The 19,266-nt window shown below is 48.2% G+C and overlaps 1 protein-coding gene across 4 annotated transcripts in view; it reads left to right on the top strand.

Annotated features, from left to right (window-relative positions):
* The window catches only part of CD2AP (CD2 associated protein), a 52,781-nt gene that overhangs the window by 7,685 nt on the left and 25,830 nt on the right, over positions 1 to 19,266 (top strand). For 2 of the 4 annotated variants that reach the window (XR_011854352.1, XM_072143701.1), the window contains exon 2: positions 12,847 to 13,007. Coding sequence is in view for 3 of the 4 variants with exons in the window: in XM_072143701.1 (XP_071999802.1) it covers positions 12,847 to 13,007 (161 nt within the window). In the remaining variant the exon portion in view is untranslated. The other 2 variants (XM_072143703.1, XM_072143702.1) reach the window with 2 other exon arrangements.

Genomic DNA, 19,266 nt, shown 5'->3' with positions numbered 1-19,266 from the left:
GAGGAGGAGGAGAGCCGACACATCCTCTATATACTACACCACACAGGAGGAGGAGAGCCTACATATCCTCTATATACTACACCACACAGGAGGAGGAGAACCGACACATCCTCTATATACTACACCACACAGGAGGAGGAGGAGAGCCCACACATCCTCTATATACTACACCACACAGGAGGAGGAGGAGAGCCCACACATCCTCTATATACTACACCACACAGGAGGAGGAGAGCCCACACATCCTCTATATACTACACCACACAGGAGGAGGAGAGCCGACACATCCTCTATATACTACACCACACAGGAGGAGGAGAGCCGACACATCCTCTATATACTACACCACACAGGAGGAGGAGGAGAGCCGACACATCCTCTATATACTACACCACACAGGAGGAGAGCGACACATCCTCTATATACTACACCACACAGGAGGAGGAGAGCCGACACATCCTCTATATACTACACCACACAGGAGGAGGAGAGCCCACACATCCTCTATATACTACACCACACAGGAGGAGGAGAGCCGACACATCCTCTATATACTACACCACACAGGAGGAAGAGAGCCGACACATCCTCTATATACTACACCACACAGGAGGAGAGCGACACATCCTCTATATACTACACCACACAGGAGGAGGAGAGCCGACACATCCTCTATATACTACACCACACAGGAGGAGGAGAGCCCACACATCCTCTATATACTACACCACACAGGAGGTGGAGAGCCCACACATCCTCTATATACTACACCACACAGGAGGTGGAGAGCCCACACATCCTCTATATACTACACCACACAGGAGGAGGAGAGCCGACACATCCTCTATATACTACACCACACAGGAGGGGAGACAACACATCCTCTATATACTACACCACACAGGAGGAGAGCTGACACATCCTCTATATACTACACCACACAGGAGGAGGAGGAGAGCCGGCACATCCTCTATATACTACACCACACAGGAGGAGGAGGAGAGCCGACACATCCTCTATATACTACACCACACAGGAGGAGGAGAGCCGACACATCCTCTACATACTACACCACACAGGAGGAGGAGAGCCGACACATCCTCTATATACTACCCCACACAGGAGGAGGAGAGCCGACACATCCTCTATATACTACCCCACACAGGAGGAGGAGAGCCGACACATCCTCTATATACTACCCCACACAGGAGGAGGAGAGCCCACGCATCCTCTATATACTACACCACACAGGAGGAGGAGAACCGACACATCCTCTATATACTACACCACACAGGAGGAGGAGAGCCTACATATCCTCTATATACTACACCACACAGGAGGAGGAGAACCGACACATCCTCTATATACTACACCACACAGGAGGAGGAGGAGAGCCGACACATGCTCTATATACTACACCACACAGGATGAGGAGGAGAGCCGACACATCCTCTATATACTACACCACACAGGAGGAGGAGGAGAGCCGACACATCCTCTATATGCTACACCACACAGGAGGAGAGCCGACACATCCTCTATATACTACACCACACAGGAGGAGGAGGAGAGCCCACACATCCTCTATATACTACACCACACAGGAGGAGGAGAGCCTACATATCCTCTATATACTACACCACACAGGAGGAGGAGAACTGACACATCCTCTATATACTACACCACACAGGAGGAGGAGGAGAGCCGACACATCCTCTATATACTACACCACACAGGAGGAGGAGGAGAGCCGACACATCCTCTATATACTACACCACACAGGAGGAGGAGGAGAGCCGACACATCCTCTATATACTACACCACACAGGAGGAGAGCCGACACATCCTCTATATACTACACCACACAGGAGGAGGAGGAGAACCGACACATCCTCTATATACTACACCACACAGGAGGAGGAGAGAACCGACACATCCTCTATATACTACACCACACAGGAGGAGGAGGAGAGCCGACACATGCTCTATATACTACACCACACAGGATGAGGAGGAGAGCCGACACATCCTCTATATACTACACCACACAGGAGGAGGAGGAGAGCCGACACATCCTCTATATGCTACACCACACAGGAGGAGAGCCGACACATCCTCTATATACTACACCACACAGGAGGAGGAGGAGAGCCGACACATCCTCTATATGCTACACCACACAGGAGGAGAGCCGACACATCCTCTATATACTACACCACACAGGAGGAGGAGGAGAGCCGACACATCCTCTATATACTACACCACACAGGAGGAGGAGGAGAGCCGACACATCCTCTATATACTACACCACACAGGAGGAGGAGGAGAGCCGACACATGCTCTATATACTACACCACACAGGATGAGGAGGAGAGCCGACACATCCTCTATATACTACACCACACAGGAGGAGGAGGAGAGCCGACACATCCTCTATATACTACACCACACAGGAGGAGAGCCGACACATCCTCTATATACTACACCACACAGGAGGAGGAGGAGAGCCTACATATCCTCTATATACTACACCACACAGGAGGAGGAGAACCGACACATCCTCTATATACTACACCACACAGGAGGAGAGCCGACACATCCTCTATATACTTCACCACACAGGATGAGGAGGAGAGCCGACACATCCTCTATATACTACACCACACAGGAGGAGGAGGAGAGCCGACACATCCTCTATATGCTACACCACACAGGAGGAGAGCCGACACATCCTCTATATACTACACCACACAGGAGGAGGAGGAGAGCCCACACATCCTCTATATACTACACCACACAGGAGGAGGAGAACTGACACATCCTCTATATACTACACCACACAGGAGGAGGAGGAGAGCCGACACATCCTCTATATACTACACCACACAGGAGGAGGAGGAGAGCCGACACATCCTCTATATACTACACCACACAGGAGGAGAGCCGACACATCCTCTATATACTACACCACACAGGAGGAGGAGGAGAGCCCACACATCCTCTATATACTACACCACACAGGAGGAGGAGAGCCTACATATCCTCTATATACTACACCACACAGGAGGAGGAGAACTGACACATCCTCTATATACTACACCACACAGGAGGAGGAGAACTGACACATCCTCTATATACTACACCACACAGGAGGAGGAGGAGAGCCGACACATGCTCTATATACTACACCACACAGGATGAGGAGGAGAGCCGACACATCCTCTATATACTACACCACACAGGAGGGGGAGAGCGGACACATCCTCTATATACTACACCACACAGGAGGAGGAGAGCCGACACATCCTCTATATACTACACCACACAGGAGGAGGAGAGCCAATACATCCTCTAGATACTACACCACACAGGAGGAGGAGAGCCGACACATCCTCTATATACTACACCACACAGGAGGAGGAGAGCCGACACATCCTCTATATACTACACCACACAGGAGGGGGAGAGCCCACACATCCTCTATATACTACACCACACAGGAGAGCCGACACATCATCTATATACACTACACTATACAGGAGGAGGAGGAGAGCCCACACATCCTCTATATACTACACCACACAGGAGGGGAGCCTGCACATCCTCTATATACTACACCACACAGGAGGAGGAGAGCCCACACATCCTCTGTATACTACACCACACAGGAGGAGAGCCGACACATCCTCTATATACTACACCACACAGGAGGAGGAGAGCTGACACATCCTCTATATACTACACCACACAGGAGGAGGAGAGCCGACACATCCTCTATATACTACACCACACAGGAGGAGGAGAGCCGACACATCCCCTATATACTACACCACACAGGAGGAGGAGAGCCGACACATTCTCTATATACTACACCACACAGGAGGAGGAGAGCCGACACATCCTCTATATACTACACCACACAGGAGACACATCCTCTATATACTACACCACAGAGGAGGAGGAGAGCCGACACATCCTCTATATACTGCACCACACAGGAGGAGGAGAGCCCACACATCCTCTATATACTACACCACACAGGAGGGGAGCCTGCACATCCTCTATATACTACACCACACTGGAGGGGAGCTGCTCTGATGTGTACAGTGTAGACTTTGGAAGATGTGAGGTCATCACTGGTATTTACCTGGTTCCCGTGCGGACGCTCCGCTTTATAGACCACACACCTGTTTGGCAGAGAGGACAAAGGCTACAGAAGATAAGGAGGAACCTGAGGTTGCAGCACTTATTACTGATAGGAATGGTTTTCCAAATTTACCAAAAATCCCACTCTCCTCGGTCTGTTCTGTTTGTTACCCTTGGAGTTACGATCTCTTAGTCTGGTACAGATGCCCTGGTTTGGGGCAGGGGCAGTAGGACATGCCTGTGGTTTCTGGCTCCGGGGTTGGGCACAGCAGGTAAACACATCCCAGGTGAAGGTGTGTAACATGTGGGTCACAAGACACAGCTAGACAATGGCCACAATGTGCGGGGGATGGCGGTATTATTAGCGCTGTATGTTGTCTGTAACCGTGACCTACTTTACAGCAAGAAAATACTATCACAGGTGATGGAGGAAGGGCAGGAGGTAGAAGGTTGTGTGTATGAGATGACTGTACGTTTGGCCACCTCCCTACTGTCTGTACACATGCTATACTAGGGGGGTGTAGAAGGTAAGTGTTATCTGGGATCAGGACTGCCCTGGTCTCATGGTAGCAAAAAACTTGTGATCACAATGAGCCACTATTCATGTAGTAATAGGCTCCACGTCCTGTCTGATGTCCTACTGCACATGATATAACCAGTATGTGAGAGCTAACTCAGCCGCTGTGTATACATGACTATTAACTCAGGATCAGTACAGGATAAGTAATGTCATGTATGTACACAGTGACTGCACCAGCAGCAGAATAGTGAGTGCAGCTCTGGAGTATAATACAGGATGTAACTCAGGATCAGTACAGGATAAGTAATGTCATGTATGTACACAATGACTGCACCAGCAGCAGAATAGTGAGTGCAGCCCTGGGGTATAATACAGGATGTAACTCAGGATCAGTACAGGATAAGTAATGTCATGTATGTACACAGTGACTGCACCAGCAGAATAGTGAGTGCAGCTCTGGGGTATAATACAGGATGTAACTCAGGATCAGTACAGGATAAGTAATGTCATGTATGTACACAGTGACTGCACCAGCAGCAGAATAGTGAGTGCAGCTCTGGAGTATAATACAGGATGTAACTCAGGATCAGTACAGGATAAGTAATGTCATGTATGTACACAGTGACTGCACCAGCAGCAGAATAGTGAGTGCAGCTCTGGAGTATAATACAGGATGTAACTCAGGATCAGTACAGGATAAATAATGTCATGTATGTACACAGTGACTGCACCAGCAGCAGAATAGTGAGTGCAGCTCTGGGGTATAATACAGGATGTAACTCAGGATCAGTACAGGATAAGTAATGTCATGTATGTACACAGTGACTGCACCAGTAACAGAATAGTGAGTGCAGCTCTGGGGTATAATACAGGATGTAACTCAGGATCAGTACAGGATAACTAATGTCATGTATGTACTCAGTGACTGTACCAGCAGCAGAATAGTGAGTGCAGCTCTGGGGTATAATACAGGATGTAACTCAGGATCATTACAGGATAAGTAATGTCATGTATGTATACAGTGACTGCACCAGCAGCAGAATAGTGAGTGCAGCTCTGGAGTATAATACAGGATGTAACTCAGGATCAGTACAGGATAAGTAATGTCATGTATGTACACAGTGACTGCACCAGCAGCAGAATAGTGAGTGCAGCTCTGGGGTATAATACAGGATGTAACTCAGGATCATTACAGGATAAGTAATGTCATGTATGTATACAGTGACTGCACCAGCAGCAGAATAGTGAGTGCAGCTCTGGGGTATAATACAGGATGTAACTCAGGATCAGTACAGGATAAGTAATGTCATGTATGTACACAGTGACTGCACCAGCAGCAGAATAGTGAGTGCAGCTCTGGGGTATAATACATGATGTAACTCAGGATCAGTACAGGATAAGTAATGTCATGTATGTACACAGTGACTGCACCAGCAGCAGAATAGTGAGTGCAGCTCTGGGGTATAATACAGGATGTAACTCGGGATCAGTACAGGATAAGTAATGTCATGTATGTACTCAGTGACTGTACCAGCAGCAGAATAGTGAGTGCAGCTCTGGGGTATAATACAGGATGTAACTCAGGATCATTACAGGATAAGTAATGTCATGTATGTACACAGTGACTGCACCAGCAGCAGAATAGTGAGTGCAGCTCTGGAGTATAATACAGGATGTAATTCAGGATCAGTACAGGATAAGTAATGTCATGTATGTATACAGTGACTGCACCAGCAGCAGAATAGTGAGTGCAGCTCTGGAGTATAATACAGGATGTAACTCAGGATCAGTACAGGATAAGTAATGTCATGTATGTACACAGTGACTGCACCAGCAGCAGAATAGTGAGTGCAGCTCTGGGGTATAATACAGGATGTAACTCAGGATCATTACAGGATAAGTAATGTCATGTATGTATACAGTGACTGCACCAGCAGCAGAATAGTGAGTGCAGCTCTGGGGTATAATACAGGATGTAACTCAGGATCAGTACAGGATAAGTAATGTCATGTATGTACACAGTGACTGCACCAGCAGCAGAATAGTGAGTGCAGCTCTGGGGTATAATACATGATGTAACTCAGGATCAGTACAGGATAAGTAATGTCATGTATGTACACAGTGACTGCACCAGCAGCAGAATAGTGAGTGCAGCTCTGGAGTATAATACAGGATGTAACTCAGGATCAGTACAGGATAAGTAATGCCATGTATGTACACAGTGACTGCACCAGCAGCAGAATAGTGAGTGCAGCTCTGGGGTATAATACAGGATGTAACTCAGGATCAGTACAGGATAAGTAATGTCATGTATGTACACAGTGACTGCACCAGCAGCAGAATAGTGAGTGCAGCTCTGGAGTATAATAGAGGATGTAACTCAGGATCAGTACAGGATAAGTAATGTCATGTATGTATACAGTGACTGCACCAGCAGCAGAATAGTGAGTGCAGCTCTGGAGTATAATAGAGGATGTAACTCAGGATCAGTACAGGATAAGTAATGTCATGTATGTATACAGTGACTGCACCAGCAGCAGAATAGTGAGTGCAGCTCTGGAGTATAATACAGGATGTAACTCAGGAGCAGTACAGGATAAGTAATGTCATGTATGTACACAGTGACTGCACCAGCAGCAGAATAGTGAGTGCAGCTCTGGGGTATAATACAGGATGTAACTCAGGATCAGTACAGGATAAGTAATGTCATGTATGTACACAGTGACTGCACCAGCAGCAGAATAGTGAGTGCAGCTCTGGGGTATAATACATGATGTAACTCAGGATCAGTACAGGATAAGTAATGTCATGTATGTACACAGTGACTGCACCAGCAGCAGAATAGTGAGTGCAGCTCTGGAGTATAATACAGGATGTAACTCAGGATCAGTACAGGATAAGTAATGTCATGTATGTACACGGTGACTGCACCAGCAGCAGAATAGTGAGTGCAGCTCTGGAGTGTAATATATGTATACAGTGACTCCTCTGGTACCCTATCTATTGGCAGTAGTAGTTATCTTTCTGTGGTTTGTGGTCATTATGACCACAGATACTCCTGGAAATTCCCTTTAGCGATGCTGATGCGTCCACACCCTGATCCTCCCTGCGCTCTCCTCTCGGGGGAACCAGTTTGCAGTGGTAGACTTCAGCCTTTTGGACTTGTCATCTTGTATCTGTACTGGAGATGAACATTGGAGAACGATGTGCGATCACTTTACTTTGTCAGACATAACGGATCTGCTGGGATCTGCTCTTCTTCCAGTCTCTTCCACAGTTCAGTGACTGTTGTGGGTTTCTTGGCCAAGGATTTTCCATAGGTTTTGCTATTGGGTTTAGATCAGGACTGCTTCAAGGAACCACTTTACCCGTTTTGCTGTGTGACGGGGCATTGTCCTGATTGATGAACACAAGGAAGGAGCCACGTGTTGTTGAAGGTTCTGATACTTACATTCTCTCTGCCTTGTAGTTGTATGAGAGGTCCAACTCCTGCTGCAGAAAACATTCCCCAAACCCTGACACTTCCTCCACCCCTTTCACTGATTTCTTTACACACTTTGGGTTTAGTTTGTTTAAAAATGTAATGTTTCCAAACTAATCCAAATAAATTAAACTTTATTTCATCCCTAAAATGAACAGTGGACACTTCTCCTCCTCTGTCCACACGCACCTCAGCAAAGGTGACTCGCCCAACTAACGTCCATATAGATGGGTGATACATTGAGATAAATCACACCGGAGCAAGTCTCAGATTACAGCTGCAATATCATGCATAACCTACGGATAGTGGGGGCGCTGTGTTACGAATAAAGTTGTCATAGGTTTCTAATCCCGGACAACTTCTTTAAGGAAACTCGCTTGTAGTCAGGTGACTGCTCTGGTGTCATCAGGGGATTTACCAGGTGAGTCACTTTTCACCCTATTTTGAGTTATTTTTAGAATTTACTAGACCTCCCCTTTAAGGGAAGTGCTTTAGGTGACATATTGGTGCATGATGTGTTCCTGGTTTCTCTGGATACATCCCCAGCTGAGCGGCACATGTCTCCTCGCTGACGTGTATCGTCTCCTCGCTGCTATTTTTTAATCGTTTTACTATAATCTCGTACGTTTTGCCACATTTCACTCCCTCCATAGTGTGACGAGTGCCGGGGGGTCATTGTCACATTGGTTAAGGCTGCAGGAGGTGTCACTGGTGGGGGTCATTACTCTGCATGGGAGCTGCATACCAGAAATGCAAACCGAATGTTTTGCTTTTCTCATTGTCGTTGCTGCAAACCTGCCGAGACGTATAAAGTTGGATGAAGTGAAACTGGCTGAGTCTCCCGGGTGCAGGGTTCTGCTTTTGTGTTAATTACACATCTACATCTCCCGGTGTGACTGGCACCAGCGGGCACGTCCTCCCCTATAATCTCTACCTTCTATGTTATTGTTCTGCAGCCAGTGTGAGGTATTGTCACAGGGTGTCCTCACACTGCTGTGCTCTCTGCAGCCCGTTTTAACTGTTGTCCCTGGAGTGGTGATGTGTGTTATAATAGTAACTGCAGGACTGTGAAATTTGTATTGTATGATTGCAATTTCTCTAAATGTTTAAGGGTTGTGTCCTCACACTGCTGTGCTCTCGTGTTAGATGTTGTCCCTTGTAGTCTGTGTTATTGTACCCTTATGTATCCTGTTAGTAGCAGCAGGACTGTGAAATATGGGTTTGTGTTGTAAGATTGCAACCTTACCAAGTGCATGAGGGGTGTGTCCTCACACTGCTGTGCGCTGCACAACTTGGGTTTTGATCTTGGAGGTCTGTGTGACCAGACCTTGGTGTATGCTGTTAGTAGCAGCAGGTATGTAATTGTAGAATTTTAGCTAAATGCACTGGGGTTGTGTCCTCACACTGCTGTGCTTAGTTCTCTGCGTTGAATTTATCCACAGCCCCTCCTCTTTTTTGATTGGCCACTGTAGTATTCAACCAGAAACTAGCTACCATTTTTATACAGGTTAACTGAGGAGAGATCTTTTCAGTGCTGTGAGCACAGCAGTGTGAGGACACGCCCCCAGTGCACTTGAAGAAGTTATAATAGTACAATACAAATCCATAGTTCACAGTCCTGCTGCTACTAACATGACACACAAAGGTGGTATGGCAGTTTTCCAAGGACAATATATAAAATGGGCTGAGCACAGTGCACAGCAGTGTGTGGACACCTGAGTATGATTACGCTGCTCGCCAGAGACAATACCTCACGCTGGCTGCAGTACAATGACCTAGAACACGGTTGATAGAGAAGAGGATGCGGTGTGATTACACTAACACTGCTGTACTCTTGGCTCTCTGCATTGCACTTCCCTGCAGCCCTTCCTCTCTTGCCCTCCATATAAACTGTTGTAGGATTCTGGTTGGACACTCCTGCAGTCTCTCGGAAGAGGGAAGGGCCAATGGAGAATGCAGAGAACACAGAGCACAGCAGGGTCAGGACATGCTCCATATTCCTGGAATATAAATGCATTTTTTTGCAACCACCTCCTCAACTCTCTCTCTCCAGGGACAGTGCAGGGTCCTGTGGGCTGACGGGTTCCCTGTGTACTGCAGGCTCCATTGTGAGGAAGCTCATTTTACCCATTCCTGTGCAGTCTCCTCACCTCAGTATTATCTGTGAGCTATGGGGAGGGGGTGTTGTATGGCTGCTCCTCCTTCTGTTCCTGACATACAATGTGCTGCGGGTCTGTCAGAACTTTCTACGTGTGTTTCTCCTTATATAGAGGAAACGCTCGGTGTCACTTTGAAGTCAGAACAGAGGATCCGGGACGTGTGATCGTCTTCCAGCTCTGAGACGGAGTCACTCTTGGGTGCCTACAGCTGGGGGGTGATGGAGGCTGGTGATGACCTCTCTGTATAGCTAGGGTGCAGGGGATGGCGAGCAGCATGTCCTCACTTTACTGCTTCTCTGTATAGCTAGGGTGCAGGGGATGGCGAGCAGCATGTCCTCACTTTACTGCTTCTCTGTATAGCTAGGGTGCAGGGGATGGCGAGCAGCATGTCCTCACTTTACTGCTTCTCTGTATAGCTAGGGTGCAGGGGATGCCGAGCCGCATCTCCTCACTTTACTGCTTCTCTGTATAACTAGGGTGCAGGGGATGCCGAGCAGCATCTCCTCACTTTACTGCTTCTCTGTATAGCTAGGGTGCAGGGGATGGCGAGCAGCATGTCCTCACTTTATGGCTTCTCTGTATAGCTAGGGTGCAGGGGTTGCCGAGCAGCATTTCCTCGCTTTACGGCTTCTCTGTATAGCTAGGGTGCAGGGGATGGCGAGCAGCATGTCCTCACTTTACTGCTTCTCTGTACAACTAGGGTGCAGGGGATGGCGAGCAGCGTCTGATCACTTTACGGCTTCTCTGTATAACTAGGGTGCAGGGGATGGCGAGCAGCATGTCCTCACTTTACTGCTTCTCTGTATAGCTAGGGTGCAGGGGATGGCGAGCAGCATGTCCTCACTTTACTGCTTCTCTGTATAGCTAGGGTGCAGGGGATGCCGAGCCGCATCTCCTCACTTTACTGCTTCTCTGTATAACTAGGGTGCAGGGGATGGCGAGCAGCATGTCCTCACTTTACTGCTTCTCTGTATAACTAGGATGCAGGGGATGCCGAGCAGCATGTCCTCACTTTACGGCTTCTCTGTACAACTAGGGTGCAGGGGATGCCGAGCAGCATGTCCTCACTTTACGGCTTCTCTGTACAACTAGGGTGCAGGGGATGGCGAGCAGCATGTCCTCACTTTACTGCTTCTCTGTATAACTAGGATGCAGGGGATGCCGAGCAGCATGTCCTCACTTTACGGCTTCTCTGTACAACTAGGGTGCAGGGGATGCCGAGCAGCATGTCCTCACTTTACGGCTTCTCTGTATAGCTAGGGTGCAGGGGATGGCGAGCAGCATGTCCTCACTTTACTGCTTCTCTGTATAGCTAGGGTGCAGGGGATGCCGAGCCGCATCTCCTCACTTTACTGCTTCTCTGTATAACTAGGGTGCAGGGGATGGCGAGCAGCATGTCCTCACTTTACTGCTTCTCTGTATAACTAGGATGCAGGGGATGCCGAGCAGCATGTACTCACTTTACGGCTTCTCTGTACAACTAGGGTGCAGGGGATGCCGAGCAGCATGTCCTCACTTTACGGCTTCTCTGTATAGCTAGGGTGCAGGGGTTGCCGAGCAGCATTTCCTCGCTTTACTGCTTCTCTGTATAGCTAGGGTGCAGGGGATGGCGAGCAGCATGTCCTCACTTTATGGCTTCTCTGTATAGCTAGGGTGCAGGGGTTGCCGAGCAGCATTTCCTCGCTTTACGGCTTCTCTGTATAGCTAGGGTGCAGGGGATGGCGAGCAGCATGTCCTCACTTTACTGCTTCTCTGTACAACTAGGGTGCAGGGGATGGCGAGCAGCGTCTGATCACTTTACGGCTTCTCTGTATAACTAGGGTGCAGGGGATGGCGAGCAGCATGTCCTCACTTTACTGCTTCTCTGTATAGCTAGGGTGCAGGGGATGCCGAGCCGCATCTCCTCACTTTACTGCTTCTCTGTATAACTAGGGTGCAGGGGATGGCGAGCAGCATGTCCTCACTTTACTGCTTCTCTGTATAACTAGGATGCAGGGGATGCCGAGCAGCATGTCCTCACTTTACGGCTTCTCTGTACAACTAGGGTGCAGGGGATGCCGAGCAGCATGTCCTCACTTTACGGCTTCTCTGTATAGCTGGGGTGCAGGAGATGGCGAGCAGCATGTCCTCACTTTACGGCTTCTCTGTACAACTAGGGTGCAGGGGATGCCGAGCAGCATGTCCTCACTTTACGGCTTCTCTGTATAGCTGGGGTGCAGGGGATGGCGAGCAGCATGTCCTCACTTTACGGCTTCTCTGTATAGCTGGGGTGCAGGGGATGCCGAGCAGCATGTCCTCACTTTACGGCTTCTCTGTACAACTAGGGTGCAGGGGATGGCGAGCAGCATGTCCTCACTTTACGGCTTCTCTGTACAACTAGGGTGCAGGGGATGCCGAGCAGCATGTCCTCACTTTACTGCTTCTCTGTATAACTAGGATCGCCCTGGACTTAATGCTCGGTGACTTCGCTTATGAATATATGATGTTGGGTAGAGTAGATGGATCCCAGTTTCTCACCTCCCCATCTGTCTGTTTTGCAGGTGAATACGTGGTGGAATATGACTACGACGCAGTACACGAGGACGAGCTGACGATGCGGGTGGGGGACATCATCAAGAATGTCAAGAAGCTGGAGGAGGAGGGCTGGATGGAGGGGGAGATCAACGGCAGGCGGGGGGCCTTTCCCGATAACTTTGTTAAGGTAAGATACTTAGTCCGATATGTCCGGGGATGACCCCCTCGGGTGTCAGCTGATAACCAGCCATCCCTCCGGAGCCGACATCCGGGGCAATGCTGATCCGGTGCCTGCGCTGAGCTGATCCATGTTCCCATCATCCGTGTGACCCAACCTTACTCAGACTTGATAAAACCTCTGGAATTTTGGGGACGACGCGGATTAATCCTCGGAGCAGGGAAATATGTCGTCCAGATGTCTGCGGTCACATGCACAGGGCGCGTAGTCCCGGGTTATCTTTATAATGTGCGTCTCTAGTGATGATTGGCCTTACAAATGGATGTGAGTGGATTCTCTAAAATCTATATTATCTTAAAGTTCTTGCCTTAATTGCAGAATTAGACTTCTAAGTGGGTGCTTGCTGACCAAACCATTGAAGACCATCTCCTTCCATCTTACTAGGGTCTCTCTTGGTCATATTACTTACTGTTAAGTGGTAGGGATCTGAGGTTTCTCGAATCCCCGCCGTTAAAGCAAGGCCATTCTCTATCTAGGGAAGTGGATAGGCTAGGAGATGTGTCACTGCTGGCCTGGGCTAGTATAGAGGATAATGCTTCCAGCCCTGGTGGTCTAGTGGAGCGGGGGGCAGTGCAGATGATTGTCTAACTGGGACAGCTGAGACTTTAATGCTAAAGTCCCTGTGGTCTAGAGGGTAGCAGTCGGATAGTGGACGTCTCAAGTGGCTTTTGGAATAGTGGAGGGAATATTGTTGCTATTCCTGGTGGTCTATGGGAGAAGAGGGATACATTCAGATCTTGTGCGTTATTGTGTACAGGAAGTTGTACTACATCCTTCCCTAGTGGACTGGGGTAGTGGAGGGGTTTTTATTTTTTATTTTATTTTTTTTTTACTATCCCTGGTGGGCTAGAGGAGTGGAGCGGTTAGTGCATGTCTCAAGTAGCTTTGGACTAGTGGATGGAATAATTGTTACAATCCTTGGTGGTCTAGTTGAGTAGAGGGGTAAATCAATGACCTATTTGTGGTCAGGGTAGTGGACCGGTTAAGTGTCCCGCTGGTGGTCTCATCTGGTGGTAGTAATGTAACCATCCCTGGTGAACTAGGGGAGTGGAAGGATTACAGGATTACTACTTGGGGTAGTTGAGGCAATCTGCATGCCAGGCAGGTATAGGGAAGTATTTGGTTGCAGCGCCCTCTTGCTGTGGAAGCGTTCGGGGTGACCTGGGGTCCCCCCCTCTTTCATGTGGTCAGGCTGTGCTGGGGGTGAGGTGGGTTTCTATTGTGTGGGCCGGAGGAGCCCGGTGACGCTGCAGGAAGAGCTCGGCATTGTTGGAATAGTTTATCAGATAAGAAATGTTGGAACATTCCTGCGAGTTCCTGGCATAAGATTCTGTCCGTCTGCTCTGGGTAGCTGCCCCCAGATCACCTGGACCTTCCTGCAGCCCACCCGCTAGTAACCCACACAGTACTGCAATGAGATTTTAACATATATATGCAAACATTTCGGTGCACTATGGGTGTGGCCTCCAGCTCTGGTGCACACTGGAGCCCAATTCTATTACTCAGTGCCTCTATCATCCGGTTCCCTGCTCCACTTGTAAAACTGGACAACAGAGGGTGCACCAAGCCTCATGGCCACGCCCGTGGTGCACCAAAATGCTCCTTAGCATATAAATAAATACATATTTATTAACTTTCAGGCCTATTTCCCCTACAAGGTCTTGGGTGTAGATTGTGTCACCCCAGACAAAAGTTCTTATATCTATTTATATTTTTTTTGTTTTGAACAAGATCTTTGCTTGCTGTTTGAACAAAATACATTTTCATTTACATCCAGGGGCTGGAAGGCCTGTACATACCTGTTGCTTATGACAGCAGAGTGTTTGTTACAGTTGCATCCAGTCTAAGTAGTCTTGGAAAGATACTTGTACCTGCAGTGACACAGGGGAAAGATGATGTGTTACGAGTATATTTGGTTCTAGAACAGGAGGACACAACCTGCGCCTGCACCCTCCTGCCCGGCAGCACAAATAGTAACCAGTGGTCACTTCTATCACTGATCATTGGTGAGGAGCCCGGGCTGTGATGGGGACATGTGACAAATACTCGCCTGGGTCATCGCCGGCCGCTCTGGTCCTTAGGTGACAGAGTTAAAAACCCGGAGCAGTAGAGAACCCAGGTGAGGACTCGTCCTGTACCCTCCACTACAGGGTCTTCTCCTGCTCTGGGAGCCGCTCCGAATTGTGGTTTGTGGCAGGTTAAGAGAGCAGCGCCCGAATCAGAGAAGAAGGTTATGTGGTGCGAGTGTTTAATTTTTTTTTTGTCTGCTCTGAGGTCTTCATTGTTTTGTTTTTTTCTGATCTGGGGTCTCCAGTATTTTTTGTCTATTTTGGAGATCTCCAGCATTATTTGCTCTGAGGTGTCCAGGATTATTGTTTATGTACTCTGGGGATGTCCCGTTTGATTATTTGCTCTGAGGTGTCCAGTATTATGCTGTAATCTGGGGTCTCTAGTATTATTATTATTATTATTTTGGCTACTCTGGGGGCTCCTGGTATTATTATTATTATTTGTCTCCTCTGGGGTCTCCAGTATTATTATTATTTGTCTCCTCTGGGGTCTCCAGTATTATTATTATTATTTGTCTCCTCTGGGGTCTCCAGTATTATTATTATTATTTGTCTCCTCTGGGGTCTCCAGTATTATTATTATTTGTCTCCTCTGGGGTCTCCAGTATTATTATTATTTTTATTATTATTTGTCTCCTCTGGGGTCTCCAGTATTATTATTATTTTGTCTCCTCTGGGGGCTCCTGGTATTATTATTATTATTTTGTCTCCTCTGGGGTCTCCAGTATTATTATTATTATTATTTTGTCTCCTCTGGGGGCTCCTGGTATTATTATTATTATTTTGTCTCCTCTGGGGTCTCCAGTATTATTATTATTATTATTTTGTCTCCTCTGGGGGCTCCTGGTATTATTATTATTATTTTGTCTCCTCTGGGGTCTCCAGTATTATTATTATTATTATTTTGGCTACTCTGGGGGCTCCTGGTATTATTATTATTATTTTGTCTCCTCTGGGGTCTCCAGTATTATTATTATTATTATTTTGGCTACTCTGGGGGCTCCTGGTATTATTATTATTATTTGTCTCCTCTGGGGTCTCCAGTATTATTATGATTATTATTATTATTATTATTATTATTATTATTATTATTATTATATTTTTTTTTTTTTTTTTTGTCTCCTCTGGGTTCCCTGCTACTTTCCTGGTTTGGGCACTGTATTTATTGCCAGGTCTGGGCTGTGTATTAGTTATTGTCTGAATGCAGTTCTTGCTTCTCTGGGGTGGTACTTTGTGCTGTGGGTGTTTGGCAGATATAGGGTAGTTATAGGGTAGTTATACGGATGCGGCCCCCTGAAGTTGAGCGGTTTATCAATGCAGCCCTGGACCAATAAAGTTTAGAGGGTCCTGCATGGAGCTAGAATCCATAATCCTCCAATTCCATGTACCTAACCCTAACCTGACACCGTGTTGTATAGTGCAGGGTCTTGGTTTACATAAAGTGTATAAGGGTAACCTGTAGAACTACAAGTCTCAGCATCCGCACTGGCTGCCGGGAGTTGTAGTACCATGTGTATTCCTATCAGTGCAGATTATTACCTGCAGACAAGTCCTGTCCTGACGCGGACCCCTCCCCCCGGCTGCAGGGTGTGTACAGCGGAGGAGCATGTCCCTGGCCCCGGTGAGTTATCCTCTCATTACCCGGGAATATGTTTATACAATGGGGTCCATTATCCGTCAGGACGTGACCTAGTCCGAGTCATGCGGGACCTAACGGTAAGGAGCCGCGTCCTGGGGCAGGGGGGCAAACCTGAAGCTCCAAAGTCTTCTCTGCAGACGTGGACTTATGTAGCAGAGCTGAGCGCTACACAATCACTGTCCTTACCAGAGGTCTGGGAGCTGGTGCCGGGTGATACATAATCACTGTCCTTACCAGAGGTCTGGGTGCCGGGTGCTACACTGCTTGTTATGTATTTTGTCGGGTGCTGAGGGTCCACCGTTCGCTCCTTACAGAGGGGTCTTTATAAGGGGGTGCAGCCCCCAATTTGACTTTTTGTGCCTTGGCTATTCTATCGCTATACATATGAGGCTGTGCCCCCCTATATTATATCGTTATCTCCTATCTACATGATAGTAATTGAGGTTCTGACTGCTGGGACCCCCAAAATCCATAAAATGGATCCTGTTCTCACTAATGAACGGAGCGGCAGGCCGAGCCCTTGAATGACATGGCTGCTTTCTTCCAAAAACCTCTTCTCCTCTGACCATGGAAAGTTTGTGGTATTGCATCCAATCATCTATATACAGTCGAGCTGCAATACCCACACTGACCACATGTGCAGGTGTGGCGCTGTTTTTGGAGCAGCCATGTTTTACAACTTCTGTGACGCATCTAATCCATTGTCATTGCTGAGCTCTAGTGGAGAAGAGCCAAACGTAGCTGGAGGGAACAACACGGACGTGCTCCATTGACCATAAGACGTGTTCTCTCCTCTGTCAGTGCTAGTTATACCTGGTTATTTTTTAGTATTGGGCTGAGGATTTGGAGGATGTGACGTAGTCTTCGTGCAACCATCTTCCTGGATTGCTTTGGGACACTGTGGTAAAGAGGACCTGTCACGTGATGCATTGCACCCACTATGGTGAGACACAGGAACCTCTCCATGTTGTCGCCCTCCTATGTCTCGCCATAGTCTATGGAGGGTGTACAGAGGAAGAGAAGATCCTGATGGTAACATATTGGGGAGGTGACGCTATGAAGAAGCTCCTGTAGAAGCCCCTCGTGCACTACGCTGCTGTAGTATTGATGGTGAGTGTATTGTGCAGTCGCCCTTTAATCCTAAATCCTTATCATTGACCCCGTGATCCTGATCCCCAGCCCTCGAGGTCAGGCGTTAATGAGCAGGGTTTTATGAGATCATATACCAGAGGCTGAGATAACCCAGGAATTAGCTGTGCCCTGCCCCCACCTATTAAAGGGCAGGTACATCAGGGACAGTAGTGACGGACGGTGTCTGCGGGTCCATGATTCATCAGGACGGACTTGCATTACGTAGGTTATAAATGTCAACGCACCTTGTACACCCTATGACGGGACCAAACCCTTTCATTACACGTGGATCGTAACTCTGCTTGCTTCTCATGAATAACAGCAACAACTCTGCCACCAAGGTCAGTAGATGAGGGTTCAGTCAGTCTACAGAGATGGGCCGAATTCATTAGGGAGTGCATGCTTATAGCAAATCCGAAAATATAAGGGCCTCCGTGCTGGCCTGTGGATGTGTAATGCTCTATTGAGCCTGTGGAGGCGCTGCAGAAAGATGGAGCACTAGCAGAGACTACCCTGGCTGTAGACTCCCTGCCACTAGCAGTATACAATAGAGACTAGTCTGATGTACCCAAGGCCCGGTGGTTACTCCCCTGTGGCTGGATGACTGATCTGAGCATGCATGTGTATAGGAAGCTCAGAGGAGCTGGCAGCACATCCCACAGGTCTGCCCCCGGATGGCGCTAATCCTTGTGGGTGGACTTCTCGGCAGGCGGCAGCAGGTCTCGACAGTATATGAGGAAATTTCTGGTTCTGATGATTACAGGTTCTGGCAGGTGTCCAGGAGAGGAGCGTCCTCTGCAGGGAGGTCCGGGGTGTGTTGTGGGTTATTAAGGACGGCCGTAAAGCTGTAATTACCCGCTAATGACCGTATTCACTGGTTTTACTAGAACGCACCAGCCAAACCCGGGACTTCTGCCTTCTCCTTCACCTCCGTCTGATCATCCCAGGTCTACTCTACCCAAAAGACGCTCCTAATGTGTCTGATTGGGGGGTTTCTGCCTGCTAGGACCCACTGGTGGTTATGAAAGGGGCGGCCTACAAGTGAGTGGAGTACAGGCTGTCGGTAGTGCCGCCTCAGGCTGCGGTGATCGGATGGTGCATCTATATAGGGGGTTATGCCGGATGTCTGCCCATTGCTCCCCCTATATAAGGTCCAGTTTCTGAGCTTTGACTATAAGGTTCTTAGTTCTGGTGAATGGGAGCTGCACGTTTCTGGGTAGGTGTTCACACTGCGCAGCTGCCGGGACAAGCTGTCACCTGCCGCCCGCATTCCTGACATTCCTGCGCCTCCTGATAGGGATCACTTACCCCCCACATCTGGTCACTCCAGCTTCTATTTTTAGACTTGTGCTTTCACCAAAAGTGCATC

Source organism: Engystomops pustulosus, chromosome 3 (assembly GCF_040894005.1).
Source record: "Engystomops pustulosus chromosome 3, aEngPut4.maternal, whole genome shotgun sequence".
NCBI lineage: Eukaryota > Metazoa > Chordata > Amphibia > Anura > Leptodactylidae > Engystomops > Engystomops pustulosus.
This window is presented reverse-complemented; position numbering and strand designations above follow the sequence as displayed.